At 47.6% G+C, this 17,930-nt stretch overlaps 1 protein-coding gene across 2 annotated transcripts in view; it reads left to right on the plus strand.

Annotated features, from left to right (window-relative positions):
* Pxdn (peroxidasin) overlaps window positions 1-17,930 on the plus strand; it is a 78,639-nt gene that overhangs the window by 16,940 nt on the left and 43,769 nt on the right. For both annotated transcript variants that reach the window (XM_038320473.1, XM_038320474.1), the window contains exon 2: window positions 17,005-17,076. In XM_038320473.1, the coding sequence (XP_038176401.1) occupies window positions 17,005-17,076 (72 nt within the window). The remainder of the gene's footprint in view (window positions 1-17,004; window positions 17,077-17,930) is intronic.

Raw genomic sequence — 17,930 nt, forward strand, 5'->3', positions numbered from 1 at the left:
ATCTAAACATCTCAAACCAGAGTCCTCGCTACTCATGGAGCACATGTGGGCCGGGAGCCGTCTCCGTGAAGCATGCCTGCTCCTGGCGCTCTCTCCTCACAGCCGTGGCTTTCACACGCCTGGTTTCCACAGCCTTGCTCGTCTGGTTACCCATCTCCTGGGGGAGCTGCTCGGTTAATCCGTCATGTGAGAGGCCCACCACGGTTGTTTTGCAGCTTGGATATTCTCTTCCTCCTCAGTGATCAGAGCAGCACAGCTGTGCACAGTTCCTACTGGGTGCCTCTTCGTCTTGTACTCTGGTCACCCCCAGAAGCAGCCTCTGTCTTTGAGCTTGCATGGGTATTGTTTGAAGAGGTAAAGGAACTAGAAGTAAACACACGAGCATGCCCGAGGCAGCTCGACACGTGTATCATTCAGGCAGTGTGCTGTGTTTTACACAGAAGGTTAGGGCTGAGCAAACCGAGCACGTTGACTTTGCGTAATGAGCGAAGCTCAGCTGCTGACTCAAGTGCGCTCCCTCACACATGGCTGCACAGGAAGGGCAGAGTGGATGGGACTTGGGGATGTCTGGCACCCCCTCCTGTTGGGTGCTTTAGGAAGGCACTCTGGGCTTGTTAGGAGCCGCGGTTACCATCCCAGGAAACAGTCCTGACTTGGAAACAGTTGTTATGTTTCTTCAGCCATCTCCCACCCCCATCTTTATAAGTTGTCCTTGTGTCTGTCACTTTCTTTGTTTTTTAAGTGAGAAGGAAGTGGTGGAGGAGACAGACAGACAAACAGATGGGGTGGGGTGGGGGGAATGACTCTCTCCGGCCTTCCTTCTTAGGCTGCTTTTTTTTTTTTTTGGTTTTTCGAGACAGGGTTTCTCTGCAGCTTTTTAGAGCCTGTCCTGGACCTAGCTCTTGTAGACCAGGCTGGCCTCGAACTCACAGAGATCCGCCTGCCTCTGCCTCCCGAGTGCTGGGATTAAAGGTGTGCGCCACCACCGCCGGGCCTTAGGCTGCTTTTAAGGTCCTTCCTGAATCCATTCTCCTCTACTTTTATGTGGAGGTGACTCATCCACCTGAGCTTTGAGAATTAAGTGGTCAGAGAACTTGAGGGAGGTCTTTCTATTCCGTGATGGAGAGTAAAACTACATTCTTCAAAGTCTCAAAGGAGCTACATCGTGTAGTCTAAACAAACACCCCGCATCATCCGAGTTTAGATTGGAAAACCCTCTGTGCCCGATAAAGCAGGCACTGGGGTGACTTTTCCGGATGACATTTCACTATATAGTATAGGCATGACTGTTTCCTTATGGTCACAAGCGGAACCTTTAGCCCCACCCCTCTGAGCCTAGTGTTCATTCATGACATTTGGTGAAGTCTCACAGAGTTGTTTATGGAGACAGGATGTCTGCAGATTCATGTTGAGCATTTGGGGTAACCATTTAACATCACTAGAGGTTTGAACTGGCTTCTTAGGAGTTTTGTGGTCCAGAAGGGTAGAGTCAGAGATTGTCCTGGGGCCCCCAGGATGTACAGCTGCCTTGTCCTCAGAGGAACCTGGGAGCCTAGCTCTTAGCTTAGTTCAGTCTTCCCTCGCCAGTGTCCTCCTCTGCAAGTACAATCCTGTTTGGAGCCCATGGAGCTGGTGATCAAGGCTTGAGAACCCATCTGATGGTACAAGTGGGGTTTCCAAGTTGTCCCTGGGCAGAGATAGCTGTCAACAGGGAACTAGCGTAGACACAGGCCAGGACCCCAGCTTCAGGCTTCTCCTGAGTTTGTCCTTTGCTGATCTGTGCCAGTTTTAATTTTAGCAACTCTGATAGAGGAGAGTGTGTCTGTGTACGGTAGGGATGTGTGCCCGAGAGGATTTGCGGATGCCTGAGTGCTGAGCAGGGTCCACAAAGGCCTCTGCGGGCTGAAAGTGTGAGCCGAGAGAAGTGGGGTGAAATTTATTAAGGACTCTTGCTGCGTTGTGCATTAAAGCTGTGTCCTGAGCCACAGGGAGGCCAGAGAAGCAAGCAGAACCGACTCTTGCCCTGCTCAGCCGCTGTGTTAGCTATGATTCATGTGAAACGTTTCGCTGTTACCACAGTCCCAGCAGTATCTTTACTTCCCCTCCACAGTTGGTTCAGTGTTGTCCTGGATCCACCGATGTTTGTGCCTGAGCTGGTTTCCTTTCTATGTTGCCTACTGGGACAGAGACACTGACACTGAACGCCCAAACTCTACCCTCGCACCAGTGCAGCCGTCTTTTGTTCGCGCATTGAGTACTGCCCTAATTATCTGTGAAAGGAACAAGAGAATCACAAAGGCAAGGATGTTAATCAGTGTGCACCCTGCTGTGAAATCACGTGGCTGTGTTAGCCTTTGTCTGTTATCAGTCTGGCTGCTCCCTCGGGACTGCCCCGCAGATGCTGGGGTTCTGGGCAGCTTCTGGTTTCTGCTTTTTTCGTTGCTTTAGCTGGCACAGATCACGATGAGTTTCATTTTCATGTGATACATAAAATCACTATTGTTTTATTTTTAAACCTGTATGTATGCATGTTTATGTCCACATATTATATGCCTTTTCAGTGCAGGCCAGAGGATAACCTCAGGTGTTGGTCCTCGGGTGCCTTGTACTTTTTATTTGAGGCAGGGTCTCTCCTTGATCTGGAACCTCTCCAAGTATACTGGGATTACAAGTGTACTTGGCTTTTTGCATGATTCTGGGGATTGAACTTGGGTCTTCACTCTTGCTTTATCAACAGGCCCATCGCTCCAGCTTTGCAAGATTTTAGCACAAGCTGCACATCTCTCAGGCTAGGGTCTTATTAGTTGCTTTTGTGTTGTTTTGGCAAACTTGTGTGATAAACAACCCTAAAAGAGGAAAGGTTTGTTTGGGCTCACAGTCTGAGTCCATTACAGCAGGGAGCCCTGGCTCACAGTGTCAGAAAGAACAGTCCATCATCCCAGGAAGGGCATACATACATCGTGGTCTCAGGGTACAGGTCATCCTGGCAGGGAGGACCTGGGTCACAGTCTCAGAGTGGTTCAGTCCGTCATTGCGGGGAGGGCATGGCAGCAGGGCCATGTTGTAGAGGTTCCACACATCCTGTGGACCAGGAAACAGCAAAGGCTTTGGAACCAGGGATGACCTCTAAACTCCTGCCTCTTGTAACCTACTGCTTCCAACTCCTAGAGGTCCTAGAGAGTCCTCAAACAATACCACCATCCCAGAAACAAATGTCCAAAATGTGAGCCTTTAGGGGTGTTTTGTGTTCAGGCTTTGGGGGTTAATTTACAGCCATTCCTATAATTAAATCAAGAGTATTGTTACTTCAAACCTAGCATAGCCGCCTGTAGCTACCACAAAGCTTGGCCCGGTTGTTGTCCATTATTTAGGAAAGAATCATTTCAGGTCAAGGTGAATACAGGTCTGCTTTTTTCCCTCATGGATGCTGGCTGAGATGTGAGAGCCCTGGGCTAGAGACACAGGGTGTTGCTCTCTCCTAGGATATCACTTAGCTTCACATAGCATGGATCCTCTTGTGATGCTGGCAGATACAGCTCATTATGGGAGGGGAACACTGAGCCTCTGAGTAGGACATCACTACTTCCATGGAGAATTGTAGATCATCTGCTCTTGGGCAGGGAGGTGATTACTGCCTCATCCTTCAATGCTGCACCCTAGAAATGCAACTCAGAGAAATGGCTCCGGCGAATGGGAACCCAGGGTTTGCCATCTGTCAGGAACATGCAGCTAGGCTTGTGCATAGGGGCACTGACAGCCTCTCCCCGAGGCACAGTCAGGACCCATGGCTTTCTCACTGTGCATGCAAGAGCACTGTGCTAAAGCGCCATGTCCTAAGGCTGGGAGGATACAGTCAGACTAGGAGTGGGGCCTAGTGCTGCTGTCAAAACGTGGAAAGATGTCTCTAGAGCCATGCTGTCTGTCCTGAGGTCTGGAGACCTGATCGTCACTTTATTCCTGGGCTCCGGGACAGGAAATCAGAGATCCCGCCGATCCTCTGTTGCTCACACTGTCTCTGCCCTGTTCCTTCTGTTCTCCTCTCCTCAGGCTGGTTCTGTCAATGTTGACTGTTTATAGGCGATCCTGTCCTGCGGGCTGTGCTTCTCAGCCCTCTTTTCATGACTGACCCTTGCTCCTGAGTGTGCTCCTACTGAGCTCATGGTCCATGTCACTTTGGGAAGGAGCGTGGGTTCCACCCCCTGGTGAGCAGCAGCACGCCTAGTATTACTGACTAGAGCTGGTTACTGGATGCACCAGCTTCCCGAAAAAGAGGATGAATAAGTATGTTCGTGGACTTGATTGACATCACCTCCAAATGGAGCTGACCTATTGTTTGTCCTCTGACCCAGAAGTACCTCTTAGGGACATATTCACCCATTCACACACTGAAAGTGGTCTGCACAGAAAGCCCCATTGCAGTGTTCCTAATATCTACAACTGAAGGAAGAAGGTACTGGGTAGCATTTGTGCAGAGGATGGAGGACCTAAAACCCTATCTACATAGCACTGTATCAGCCAGCTCAAGCTACTGTAGCAAACCATCACTGAGTGGGGGTGAGACTTGAACAGTGGCTCTGGGACTGGGAGTGTGAACTTGAGATTCCACTGTCCTCCAGGTCTTTCTGCTTGCTGACAGTCACCTTATCATTGTGTCTTCTGCGGGGTATGGAATGCAGAAGCAAGGGAGCAAGCACCCTGGGGTTCTTCCTCCCTAATCCCACGTGGGGCCCTTGTTGGGTAGGAAGCTGAGAATGTGTGTGCACGGTCTGTGCTGTAATTCACCGAGTAATTCAGATTTCACTTGGTCATCGTGCCATTGTCAATCACAGAGTCCAGATTCCTTTATTCCGGTCTTAATTACTATAATAACGTTAACTCTCTGAACACACGTTACACTCCGCACAGTTATATTTAGGTTATACGATGGCTATGAACAAGTTAAAGAAGCTGCATTGAAGGCAGAGACCAGGAACTCACACAGCCTCAAGGAAGAATCTGTCAGGGACCAGATTTGAGGCTTTTATGAACGAACCGCAGGGCTTCTAGCCCTGCAAGCTCACTGTTGTCAAATGCAGGTCACAGTGACAGCTTGTTCAAGAGTTAGCTTGAAGTGGATTGGGTATCACAGGCGGGGAAAAACAGAGGCAGATGTCCTGAGCTTTAACAATTTCTCAGAATAAGCCTTGAGGCATTTGACCAGGTGCTGGGGAATCCTACTAGCTCTTCAGTCTTGGTGTGTTACTCTAGAAGTCTGATGATGAAGAGTTTGTAGCTGGTGTATGTAGGTTTGGGGGCCTACTTCTGACAGTAGACTTTGGCTATGCCCATGTGTCTATGTGTTCTTAGTCTACTTTGATCAAAGTTTACAGGTGGTAGGTAACTTTTTACTTGAGTCTTTGCTTCCTGAGTGTCTATACACACAAGTGCTTTATCTTGCCTGTGCATTTTCATTCAAAATGGAGTCTACCACTACTTTGTGAAGTAGTCTCCCAAGGCAGGCCACAGCCTGAAGCCATCGTCTTACCATGTGGAGTCTTTTTAGATCAGGGCCCAGTTTGATCTCCTCTATATGTGTGTTCTGCTCTGTCCGGGGTGAGAAATGAAACCTTGTAAAATCTATGCTGACCACGCAAAGGCAGATTGAATATCCTTTGGGGATCCTAAGGACTTTATCTCTTCAGTCAGGGGAAGGCTTCATGGTAGGCCAGAGATAGATTTGGTATGAGCAGAGGTAGTCAGAGCTTGGTGATGAAGTCTTCTAGTGGGTTGGCAGGTCAAGCAGCTGAGAGGATGGAGAACTCTCCCATCACCCTAGCTGTGTGAGCCTTGTGCTCCAGCAGAAAGCAAGACACATTTTTCCCCCCACTGAGCTCTGATTGGAACCATGCAGAGACAAAGGATGAGCCTTTTGTGAAACAGTCCAGGCCTTGGACTTTCTCAGCAGGACAGGGAATCCAAAGCAAATATTAGCTACTGGGTTTACAGACCCAGAGAGATGGGAAGATAATTTAAGAAGGGCCATTCTTCCCAGCCTGCAGGGCTGGGCGGATCCCTGTGTTCCCGGCACAAGGCTCATTGTTCTGGCTGGGGCAGGATTCTGATGAGAGTTCCTGGGTCATTTCCACCACAGGCTTTGTGGACCCCTCAGCAGCCTTAGGAATTGTCTCAGGCACTTGGGCAAGGGGACTGGTTATTCTTAAGCACCAAAGGCTTCATGTTCCTTTTATCGAGTGATCTTCTTGGGCATGCACTGGCAGATGGCTGATTTGGGCACATGGACACAATTCTCTTACCTGGAATTTTGACAAGGGTACAAAATTTTTGGCTTCTCTGTTGTGGATGACACAGTCTTCCATTGCCATACCAGGTATCCTGGTCTGATGCAGAGGTACCCCGCCGTGGGCATGGGGCTCACTCTTGTTCTACCATGGAAGGCTGGCATCCCTGTCAGTAGACAGTCTGAAAAGAGCTGGGTGTGTGATATGCTGTCTAAATAATAATAATAATAAGGCAGAAAAGCCCGCTATTACAATAGAATTGCATTTTGGTTGCTTGCATTTGGCAACTTAACTTTCACAAGACTTGGCTAATGCAGGTGGGGTTGCTGAAAAGTGAATCTGTGCAAAAAATTTCAGCCCTAAGGAATGAAGTTCTGTCCTTTGCAGGAAAATGGATACAACTGGAGTTGGTCATTGAGTGAATTAAGTCGGCCTCAGAGAAACTGTGGCATGGTTTTCTCAGTTGTGGGCCCTAGACTTTATAGATGCACCTAATAGTATGTACAGGTGACAGGAAGATGGATGTGAACTGTTCAGGTCAACAGAAGGAACTGATGGGACAGGGAGAGGGGAAAGGGGGCGTGTACAGGAGCGCAGCAGGAATGTGTTCAAACTCCGTTGTTCACATGTGTATAAATGCCTTTACGTAACTCTGTAATAAATAACGAAATAGACACATTTGTCTCGTTTACATGCAGTTTTACTTTTGTCTTTAATAAATGGGAAAAGTGCATGTATGTTAAATATTTTTTAAACTAAGTTTCCCTATGGTTTATTGTCAGAAAAATAAAAAAGGATACCTTAATTCAGTTGAACTGTTCAATGGATCAGAAAAGTTAGGAGAGACTTGAGCGCCTGAGGGGCTGTGGCTTGCACAGTTCCCCTTTAACATATTTGCTGGAGGACTCGCTGGGCCTGATGAAAGGCTGAGGCTGTAGCCTTGCTGGAATCAGGGGCTTCTGAAAACCTGGGATTGAGGGCTTGAACGCGCAAAGCCCTGCCTGGGGACAGATGGTGCTGGGGCTAATTGCTTTTTAAAGTGAGTAGTCCATAGTTTAAAGTTATTTTCTAAAGAGCTCAAAGTGGGAAATGTTATTTAAAAAATGATGGTTGTTAAAAATCATCACTGGGACTCAAACCCTGAAACAAATAAACAAACAGGGTTTGAGCCACAAGCCGCTTTTATGCTTGTCCAAGTTTTAAGTCTTTAAAAACTTCGCTGAGTTTTCTGCTTTGTTTTTAAGAATATAAATTTATTCTATTGTTTGTTTATTATTTACTATATGTGTACATGTGTATATATCTGTGTGTCACTGTGTGTAAAGGGGGCATAGAAGTCAGGTTGTCTCTCTTACCAGTTGAGTCCCCTTACTAGCCTGGTTTTATGTTTTTTAAGAAGCTCATTCATGAAGGGACAGCATAGAGCTCTTCTCTTAGAGATGAGTCTGTGGCTTTAAATTCCTAACATGCCTGAACATATCAGCAGGGCCTCTTCACAGTGCTTACTCACATGGAAGCTTTGTTACGCTTGTGGGGAGTTTGCTAACTCAGGCTCACTCTGTTCCATAAGCCCAGGACCCCAGAATGTATGCAAAGTCACAGTGAGATCCATCCAGACAGACCCTAAGAGGACTTTCCTTTTTCTTTCTGTTTGAGATAGAGTTTTACCATGTAGCTGGCTTGGAACTTGCTACATAAAACCAACATGGCTGCTGTCTTAGTTAGAGATTCTATTGCTGTGAAGAGACACCATGACCAGGGCAGCTCTTATAAGGAAAACATTTAATTGTGGTGGCTTTCTTACAGTTTCAGAGGGTCTGTTCATGATCATCATGGCAGGGAGTGTGGCAGCATGCAGGTAGACATGGTGCTGGCAACATCTTGATCAGAAGGCAACAGGAAGTGGACTCAGTGCCACCCTAAGGGAAGCTTGAGCAAAAGAGACCTCAAAGCCAGTCTCCACAATGGCACACTTCCTCCAACAAAACTATACCTCCTAATAGTGCCACTCCCTTTGGTGGCCATTTTCTTTCAAACCACCACAGCTGCGAGTTTGCAGAGATTAGCCTGCCTCTGCCTCGATGGTGCAGGGATGAAATTCATGCACCACTACCTAACACAGCTTCGAGACTGGATCCAGCTTTCCTGAGCTAATGTGGTTACAAGGAGCTCACAGGATGCATAGTGAGAAATGATTCTGGGTTGAGAGGACATCATGCGTCTGGCCCTGGAGCCAGGGGTTGTATCTCATTGCTGGATGGAGGAGACCTATGTACAGTGTGGAGAGGGCTAAGGCTGGGTGTGGAGCCTGAGAAAAGAGGGAGGTAAGGGGGGTCTTGTGGTTTGCCTTTGTAGCAATAGTCATGGCAGTTATCGAATGGGTTGATTGCACCAGTGATACTGACTTCAGCAGGCCGGGGAGTGAGGTCAGACTAGGGGAGGGTGGATGGAGTTGGAAGAGGTAAAACAGATGTGAAGTCTAGTTACACTTTTCTGTACCTGGTCGTGGGAAGGCCAGGGCTTCCAAGATGCCCCTCTGAGATTCCCATGCTGAGCTATTAGGATAGGGTACACCTTGGGGGTGGGAGGGTTGGGGGAACTGTCAATCACAATGCCCACCATTCTTTTCCTTAAATCATTTGAAAAGATTTTGTTCTAAATACCCTATCTCAAAGAGCTTGTAACGTTTGAGTAGAAGAAGGGATGTACTTAAGCAAGCTAGAATTGGATGGTACAGGTCCCAGCAAAATGCATGATTTCAATCCACACTCCTGAAGCCAGGCGGTTCGGCTTTCTGGCTGAGGCCATTCATCTTCCTGCCCTTGAAGACCGGTTTTCCTTGCTGAGCTTCACTGATGGGAGCCCTGCAGGCAGAGTGTACCTGCCCCCCTCTACTGTGTTCTCCCTATGCAAGACCTCCACAGATCATTGGCGATGAATACATCATTCCCATCAGAAAATGCCCTGTATTCCCCTCAAACACCAGTTAGTGAGCTCAGAAAGGACACTGACGGCTATGTATTCAAAACTGCTAGGACATGTCTAGGAGACCCAGATTTGATCTACAAAGTTGTCCCCAGACCTTTCCATGTGTACACCCAGACACACACACACACACACACACACACACACACACACACGCACGCACGCATGCACGCATGCACACACACACACACACACAGAGTTCCATAATGGAGAGGTTGGGAATGGCTATGGCCATTAAGCTTCAGGGCAGGTAGGCAGGTGGGCAGGTGGGCAGGTGGCGGTAGCAAGGCTTCTAAGAGCTGCTGGATCAGCCTGCAGAGTTCTAGCCTCCTGCTTCATTCACGCAGTTCAGGACCATGCTTTCCCTCAGACTCTGGACTCTCCTTAAGAACTGCATTTTTTTAAAGCACACATCAGCCCTGCCCTGCCTTGCCTCTCCCTCTCCTTCCCCTTCCCCTCCTCTCCCCTGTTCTCTGTTCCCACAAGTGTCATTCCAACCCTGGGCAAACACTTGGCTAGTTTATACCCCAGGAATTCCCTATCAGCTGCAGTGGGTCAGTGGTTTTTGTAGAAAAACGATGCTTTGATTCCTTGAAGCCCCTTTCACTACTAACACCTCAAGCTGTGCACCTCCATCCTCAGCAGGGATCAGCAGTCCCCAGTAGCTGAGAAAAGAAAGGGGTGCTCCACAGTTCCCTCTGCACACAGCTCTTATGTGCTTTCCTCCACATCAGCATCCTTCATTCCTGCGGTTAGTCCTCCTCCCATCAGTAGACTGAAGTAGCCTTCTTCACAGGCATCTGCGGTCCTACGGTGATCTGCTTGTAATGTGAGTGGTGTGGTGTATGGAACAAAGGTCTTCGGTTGCAGTCATTCAAAAAGTAAGTGTGTTGTGTAAGGCTGTGCCAAAAGACATCCTAGCAGACGCAAAGGGACTGATTGCTGTGTTCCTATGGGGAATGATGCTGTCTTTAACTATCAAAGTGCCGGGTTTTAGCTTTTCTTTTCTTTTTCACTAATGAGTATACACTCATAAGCATGGGGGTAGAAATTCTTTTAGTGCAGCCAAATATTGCTGAAAGACACAAGGTCTAGCTTTAGGATTCCTTTTCCCCCTCTCCTTCAGCCGCCGTTAAGTAGCCGTTCAGCATTTCACTGTGAGGTGCTAGTGTGTGGGGGGCTGGCACAAGTGTACTCAGGGCCGCGCTAGGGGAAAGGGCTTGAACCTGTCCTGCCATGATTCTGACTTTAAAAACTAGAACGCATTTAAAATACTTGATGTACAAAGGAGAGGAGCCGTCACTCCTTCAGGTGAGTGCCCGTGAGTCTACATTCCTGGGCGGAGTGTTTATCAAGTTAACATTCACCAGTGGGGAGCACACCCACACTCAAGTTCTGTGCCTGGAGAGCAGAGGCGCAAGGTTAACTGCCCTGGTACTCGGTCATTTTTGACGCTGAGATACCAGAGATCTCAGATGTCTTTTGTAATCTGTAAATGAACTTTTGAAAACCCCAGAGGGTAAAGAGAAAGTAGCAATAAAATTGCAGCAAGTACGCATACATTCAGCTCAGCTCGGGGAAGCCTTATCCGTGGGGTGTTCACAGGTTCTTGCTAGTAGACATGAGCACCAAGTACTGAACTTCAAAACCGCCAGTGAGGTGCGGGCTGTGTGGCCGTCATGCCTGAGAAGTAACCTACACACTGACAGCCTTCCTCATCTGTGAGCAATAGAGTAGTAGTTTTGGCTCTCAGACCGAACAGAAGGCACTTACTATTTTTAATTTGTTGACCAAATCATTCTCAATATTTAAATTTCAAAGTAAATGAAAACGCATGACACTTTTAACAGGAAAAAAATCCAGTATTATTGTAGAAGTAGTATTATTGAGGATTGCAGTAAGTAAACTTTGTATGTAATCCTTAAATGCTACCTTTTTGTTTATAGTTAATTCCTTCTGCTTAAGGTCAGCACCATGGAGTAGATTTTGCCTCTTCGGGTATTGTGGAGGGGATTCTAAGGCAAATTTCCCAGAGAAAGATTTAAACTTGGATTTTGGACTCTGAAAATGGCTTAGTGGGTAAGGGTAGTTGCCGTGTAAGCTTGAGGACCTAAGTTTAGATCCTTGGCACCTGCGCTGGTTGTGGCCGTGTACGTCCCTGTCACCCCAGCCTCTACACATGTGCACTTGCATATACATGTGTGCATACACTCACATACAACCCCAAATACCAAAGCAACAGCAATAACAACAACAACAATCCAACAGAAAAATCTTGCACCTTGTTTTTATTATTCTATGTTTCTTTCATGAATTATGACTTCTAAACATTTGTATTAACATTTATTGATTTTGCTTGGGCATGTGTGCACTTGTATGTGTGTGCTTGTATGCCATAGTATGCTTATGGAAGTCCGAGGGTAACTTGTGGGTTGGTTCTCCCCTTCTAACATGTGGGGCTGGGGAAACTTGGGTTGTGTCAGGCTTGCTAGTAAGCATGGCAGCAAGCTCCTTTACATGCCGAATCATCTCACTAGATGAATAAATTACAGCTTTGATATATAATATAAATCTGAGCTAGATTATTTCTTTCCAAGCATTTGGTTTTGCTCTTCTAGTAGGTTTTATATTTGCATTGAGATTTTGGAATGATGGAAGAAATAAGCAAACATTAAAAGTGAGACAAACCATGAAACTCCTTGCTAGCCCTTTAAACAGAACAGGACTCTCTTTCCCTGTGTTTGGATGCTGAGCTGGAGTGGGAAATGTGTTTCATTTTTTTACCCTTATTAAAGATGCTCTGCACCTGAGAGTGCTGTGCTAGGTCAGAATGGCAGTGCTGTAACCTGGGGAAGAGGAGAAAAGGTGCTGTCGGGACAGGAGGGTCTGGAAGGGTCTAGCAAAGTGTCAGAACCTTCCCCAGCATGAGTCTGTGCTCACAGCTAAGCCTGATTCCTGCCCAGTGCATTTCTTGTGCCGTGTACAAAATGGCAGACTCTAGGCGGTTTCGAGTTTCAGAGCTCTTACTTGCCATGGAGGGAGTTTCCTCTGGCCTGACTTTTATCCCCTCTCCATCTACTTCCCCCAGCCCACCTTTTAATTCCTTAGCCTAATCTCCCAGGGCCACTTCTCCAGAAGGAAACCTTGGTTACCACTATAGCCAAACAGGGACTGTGAGGAAAGCCATGATCTTGCTCCCAAATCACCTTCTGGGGAGCCTTTCGGTATTCGCCCGTGCATTCTGGGGGTACTCAAGTGTCAAACCTGCCTAACAGAGAGATAGACACCCAGGCTGTGCTGTCACTGGGCGAATCTCTGAGCTCTGTGGGGGGCAGGTGATACTCAGGATGAGTGTTGGGTCTGCATCCTTCACGGCATGTCCTTGGTCTCACCTCTGTTGGTAATTATGACCCTGTGTTCAGGGTTTAGGAAACAAAACAAACGGGTGCTCTTCACCATGGAGAGCTGCTGTGAGGGGTTTTCTGAGGTTCGGGCCCTGGTGGCAACACAACAAACATATTTACTCTCTCTGGGGTTCACACTCAGGTGTTTTTAAGTAATCATTCTGTTTATGATCTTTCCAGAACTTTCTAGAATCCACCTCCACTCTTACTTCATGCCAACTCCATGGAGGAAGTTTGAGACATTCATTATTTGCTGGGGAAGTGTTTTTTTCCGAACCATGAGGGTGGGCGCCAGATGGCCTAGTCATTAGCAAGGGGGTGGGGAGCCGTGACTCCCTGACCACTGGCCCAGTGAAGGAGAGAGAGCTCAGAGCCAAGAAAGAGACTTTGAAGTACTTTTTAGTTTGTAAAGTTCGGGGCAGTGGTTTTTTTTTTTTATTTTCTGGTTAGAGGTTTTCGTAGGACTATTATGATTTTAAAAATAAGAACTACAGGGCCAACCGAATCGTCCTAAATCTATGATGAAGAGGGCAGAGGATCACACACTCCAGTTCTCTAGGGTCTGTTTCCTAAGATATGTGCAGACGTCAAAGGGTTGGTCTATTCACACTTAAACGTCACAGCAGTGATAAATAGATTAGGGGCTGGAAAAGAGGGTCCTGTTGCTGCTGCTGTATGCACACACCAACCAGTAAACATGTATAAATACCATTTGTGTATCATACACGTACACACATGTACAAATTCATATGTGTGCTGTGACCTCCCTAGCAACTGAAGGGTGCTGTTTTTGAGCCTTGCCTTGCTTCCCCTGGAGAGTTTGCTAAAACACACACTTCTGCTCTCTCCCGAAGTTCCTGTTTTGTGCTCTCAGGTGTGAACCAGAATTCCCATCTAAAAGTTGGCAAATGCCGCCTCAGCCACTACCTCTGATGCTGCCACCCCTGCTGACTGAGGGCCTTGCAGGAACCTTGTAAAGGGACAGCCTTCCCTGTGGCTCCCTAAAAAGGCCATCATTCAGGAGAAATGAAGCCCTGTCATGCGGCGCCTGCAGGGCCATGAACTTGCGGCTCATCCTTGAAAGGGCATTTGGTTCCTCTTGTGATATCCCAAGGCCACACCACATCTCTGAGTTGAAGCATAGAACTCTGCCATTTGTCCTTCTCTTTCCCCTGCAAGATGAGAGTGTCTGAAGCTGTTCCAGTGTCTTTGCGAGGTGTGGACATGTAGACTGGATTGTCACTCTGCCCCCCTCCCCTTAACCGTGCCCGTTTCACCTCTTCCTGTGCTGCAGTCATCAGACAGAAAAGCATACACGTGTGTAGGGATAGAAATCTGTCTTTCCAGTCGGGTAGCCTCCAGCGTTCAGCTAGGCTTTCACAGTCCCGCATCTGCAATATTAAGTATGTTGCAAGGTATGCGGAGTGAGCTTTTCATCTCAGCTACCCTTTCCCAGTTCTGAAGTTTTGCTTTGGTTCATTAAGGTTTCAGTTGGTTATTTAAGAGCCCCCACCTGCACGCCACCTTTGGTTTCAGAGGGGATGCGCTACCCTCTTAGCCTCAGCCTGAGATGGGCAGTCCTTGGCTGCTTAGGTACATACAACTTGTGAAATCGCCTTCTGAACTTGTCCCAGCTCTTTCTAGCAGAAATGCATGGTGACTGAGGTGAAGACACATTAAAATGCAAGAAGCAACTCAACAGGCGACTGTCCCCCTCAGGTTGTCAAGCACTCAGATTCCAGTCTGTGCTCACTGGTGTGAAGTTGCACCACAGCCCTCGCTGAGTGCTCACAGTCAGCGTTTGTCCCTAGGACCAGAGGATTGGTGGCCCCAACTCTAGACTGGGGGCGGTGCCTTTTGTAGCTTTCTCTTTATCCTGCTTAGACTTCATCTCAACTGACCAACCCTTTGGCCCTCCTTAGCTGCTGTTTAGCTTCCGAGAGATTCATGCGCATTGTCCTTTGAGATGGAATTTGATGAGCTCGCGGTAGTGCGACTGGTTCCCACGCTGAGCGTGTTTTCTGTCTCTAAGTATTTATGTGTGGCACACTGTCCGGAATATATCATGTGTCTGACATTTGGGTCTGGTCAGAGCCTCTGCCCCATGTCTGAGATCACCCTAAAGCCTGGCTAACCAGATTTCATATCTTAGCAACAGTTGATCCGTTTGGCTCCAACTCTTCCACAGATCTTTCACCTGTGACCCACCCCCTCTCTCGACTCTCCTCATGTCCTGCTGGATGCAGTGTGAGGTAAAATCTCACTTAAATAAAAACATCTATGTCAGTACCAAGGACTGGCGAGGGCAAGAGCAGGACCCACCATAAAATCTTAGAGAATGTAAGAGGGCGTGGTTTGGACTGGAATGAAGCTGGGCTGCTCAAGCGACCTTGACTTACCCTTCACCTGGAGAACTTGACCATAGCAAGAAGGACCAACCACATCCCTTTGCTGGTTCCTCAGCCAAACAGTTCACTTTGGTGACCCAGATGCATTTTGTGAAGTCTCCTTTTGAACTACGAAGTGGAACTGATTCTATAGGTCACTGGCATCTGTTGAATCTGCTCAAAATAATTAGATCCTTAAGAGACAGTGAACATTTCAGGTGGGAGGATAGTAATGAGAAATGACTTCTCATTACTCTAGCTGTGAGTCGTCCCGTGATTCCTGTTCTGTCCCAGGTCTCACAGCGTGGCTTAGCCAGATGTGCACAGCTGTAAGTGGAGACTGAACCGCTCATCAGGGAACCCCCTCCCTTACCTCATGACCTCTTCCTTTCCAGTAGACTTGTGACCTTCACTAGCTGTCCCCCATCCTTGTATATCTCTTGTAAGGATACCAGTTATGTCAGACTAGGACCTATGTTTTAACTAGTTTTTTTTTTTTTTTTTTTTTTTTTTTTTTTTTTTTTTTTTTTTTGGTTTTTTGAGACAGGGTTTCCCTGTAGTTTCTAGAGCCTGTCCTGGAACTAGCTCTTGTAGACCAGGCTGGCCTTGAACTCAGAGATCCGCCTGCCTCTGCCTCCCGAGTGCTGGGATTAAGGGCGTGCGCCACCACCGCTTCGTTTAGGACCTATGTTTTAACTTGATCTTCTATGGAAGGCTGCATCTTCATACACAGCCAGACCCCAGGCACTGGGGTTAGGATTTACATGCGTGAATTCTGGGCAAACACAGTTTAACCTACAACAAAATCCCTATTGAAATGACCTGTTAAAAATGTGGGCTTCTGTTTATTACTCAATGACATCCACATGTGTAAATTTAGGTTTTTTTTTACAGGTGTGTGTGCGTGCGTGTGTGTGTGTGTGTGTGTGTGTGTGTGTGTACACCACTGTGCATGTGTGAAAGTTAGAGGTAACTTGTGGGAGTCACTTTTCCCCCTCCACCATGTGGGTCTCAGTGAACAGACTTTGGTTTTCAGGGTGGGTGGTGAGTGCCTTTTTCCTTGTGCTACCTCACTAGCCTATAAATTGACTTTTCAGCTCAAGCTAGTGATGAGCTTTTTGAGAGGGGTGTCTACACATTGTCAAGGCCTAGCTGCCCGAAGGCCTTTGACCTGGCTGTCCTGTCTATGGGCTTGCGCCGTGGTGTGTGAGTGCTCCAAATTTTTCCATACTCGCTCTGAGCTCAGCTCCATCAGGTTTAGAGCCCTTGTGTTGCTTGATCAGTCCAAAATCAGTTCTTTTGTGCTCTCTAGTCCCCCATGCTGCTGCCTATATATGCGCCCCTCCCCAAGGAAAATGAGGACCTGTTTTAATACTTACATATAAGTCGAACTCTTCTTATCTACCTGTTTGGGAACACTAGCCTGCAGTTTCTGTACAGGCTGGCTCTTTCCCAATTCCCCTGTTGAGATGACTTAGCACTTTGAGTTAGCCAGTTAAATCATGGAGATAACACTGCCCCTCAGGTTTTTCGGCGCCTGCCCTTGCTGGCAAATGCTGAAGGTTTCTGTGCTCACAGCAGGCGTGACACCTTGGATCTACATAGATCTACCTGTGTGTTGTCCCGAGGCTTTCTGGAAGTAGAATGTTCAGTGGGCTTGGCCAAGGATGGAATGTGTAAGGCATTTATTTCTGTCATTTGTTTGTTTGTTTGTTTTAATCTACCCACACTTACCAGTTAAACAGATTTCTTGTGTGTAATGTTGTTCCTTCACTCGGAAAGTAAAATCTTCCTACAACGAGAGAGTTCACCCAGAGATTGTGGCCTATGTGATTTTTAAAATGTCTTTTTATCTTGAAGTAATCTGTTTAAGGAGAGCAGCTATGCATTAATTAATTAAAGTTAATTAGTTAATTGATTGATTAAAATACATCTCCTATCTCTTCGCAGGGATCTTCGGTTCAACAGAATCAGAGAGATCCAGCCTGGGGCATTCAGGAGACTGAGGAACTTGAACACACTGTAAGTGAGAAGATCTAGTTGGTAGCTAGAGAGAGAAAAAAGAAAGATGGTTGTACTATGTACCTGTAGGCAAATGTCAGTGCTATGACCATCCTCTGATTGCCACAGCTGGAGGGGATGAATGGTAAAAAGCCAGGATAGTGGAGACCTATTTGCCTTTTGCATGTAGACCAACACACCTAGACTTCTTGTAGGACTCACTCCCACTTCACACCTCCCTCAGCTGCCTATGTTGCCTCAGCAGGACTAACTCCCACTTCACACCTCCCTCTGCTTCCTGGGTTTTCTCAGAGGGACTCACTCCTACCTCATACCTACCTCAGCTACCTGGGTTTTCTCAGTGGGACTCACTCCTACTTCACACCTCCCTTGGCTGCCTGGGTTGGTCTCAGTGGGGCTCACTCCTACTTCACACCTCCCTTGGCTGCCTGGGTTGGCCTCAGTGGGACTCACTCCTACTTCACACCTCCCTCAGCTACCTGGGTTGGCCTCAGTGGGACTCACTCCCACTTCACACCTCCCTTGGCTGCCTGGGTTGGCCTCAGTGGGACTCACTCCTACTTCACACCTCCCTTGGCTGCCTGGGTTGGCCTCAGTGGGGCTCACTCCTACTTCACACCTCCCTTGGCTGTCTGGGTTGGCCTCAGTGGGACTCACTCCTACTTCACACCTCCCTCAGCTACCTGGGTTGGCCTCAGTGGGACTCACTCCCACTTCACACCTCCCTTGGCTGCCTGGGTTGGCCTTGCAGGCAGGTGCTTGCATTCATCTCTCCCCTGTATGACTGAGGAGGACAGTCATCTCCTGTGCTCAGCCTGGCCGTAGACAAGGCTTTGGAGCCACTGAGTTACACC

This window comes from Arvicola amphibius, chromosome 2 (genome assembly GCF_903992535.2).
Source record: "Arvicola amphibius chromosome 2, mArvAmp1.2, whole genome shotgun sequence".
In the NCBI taxonomy this organism is placed as follows: Eukaryota; Metazoa; Chordata; class Mammalia; order Rodentia; family Cricetidae; genus Arvicola; species Arvicola amphibius.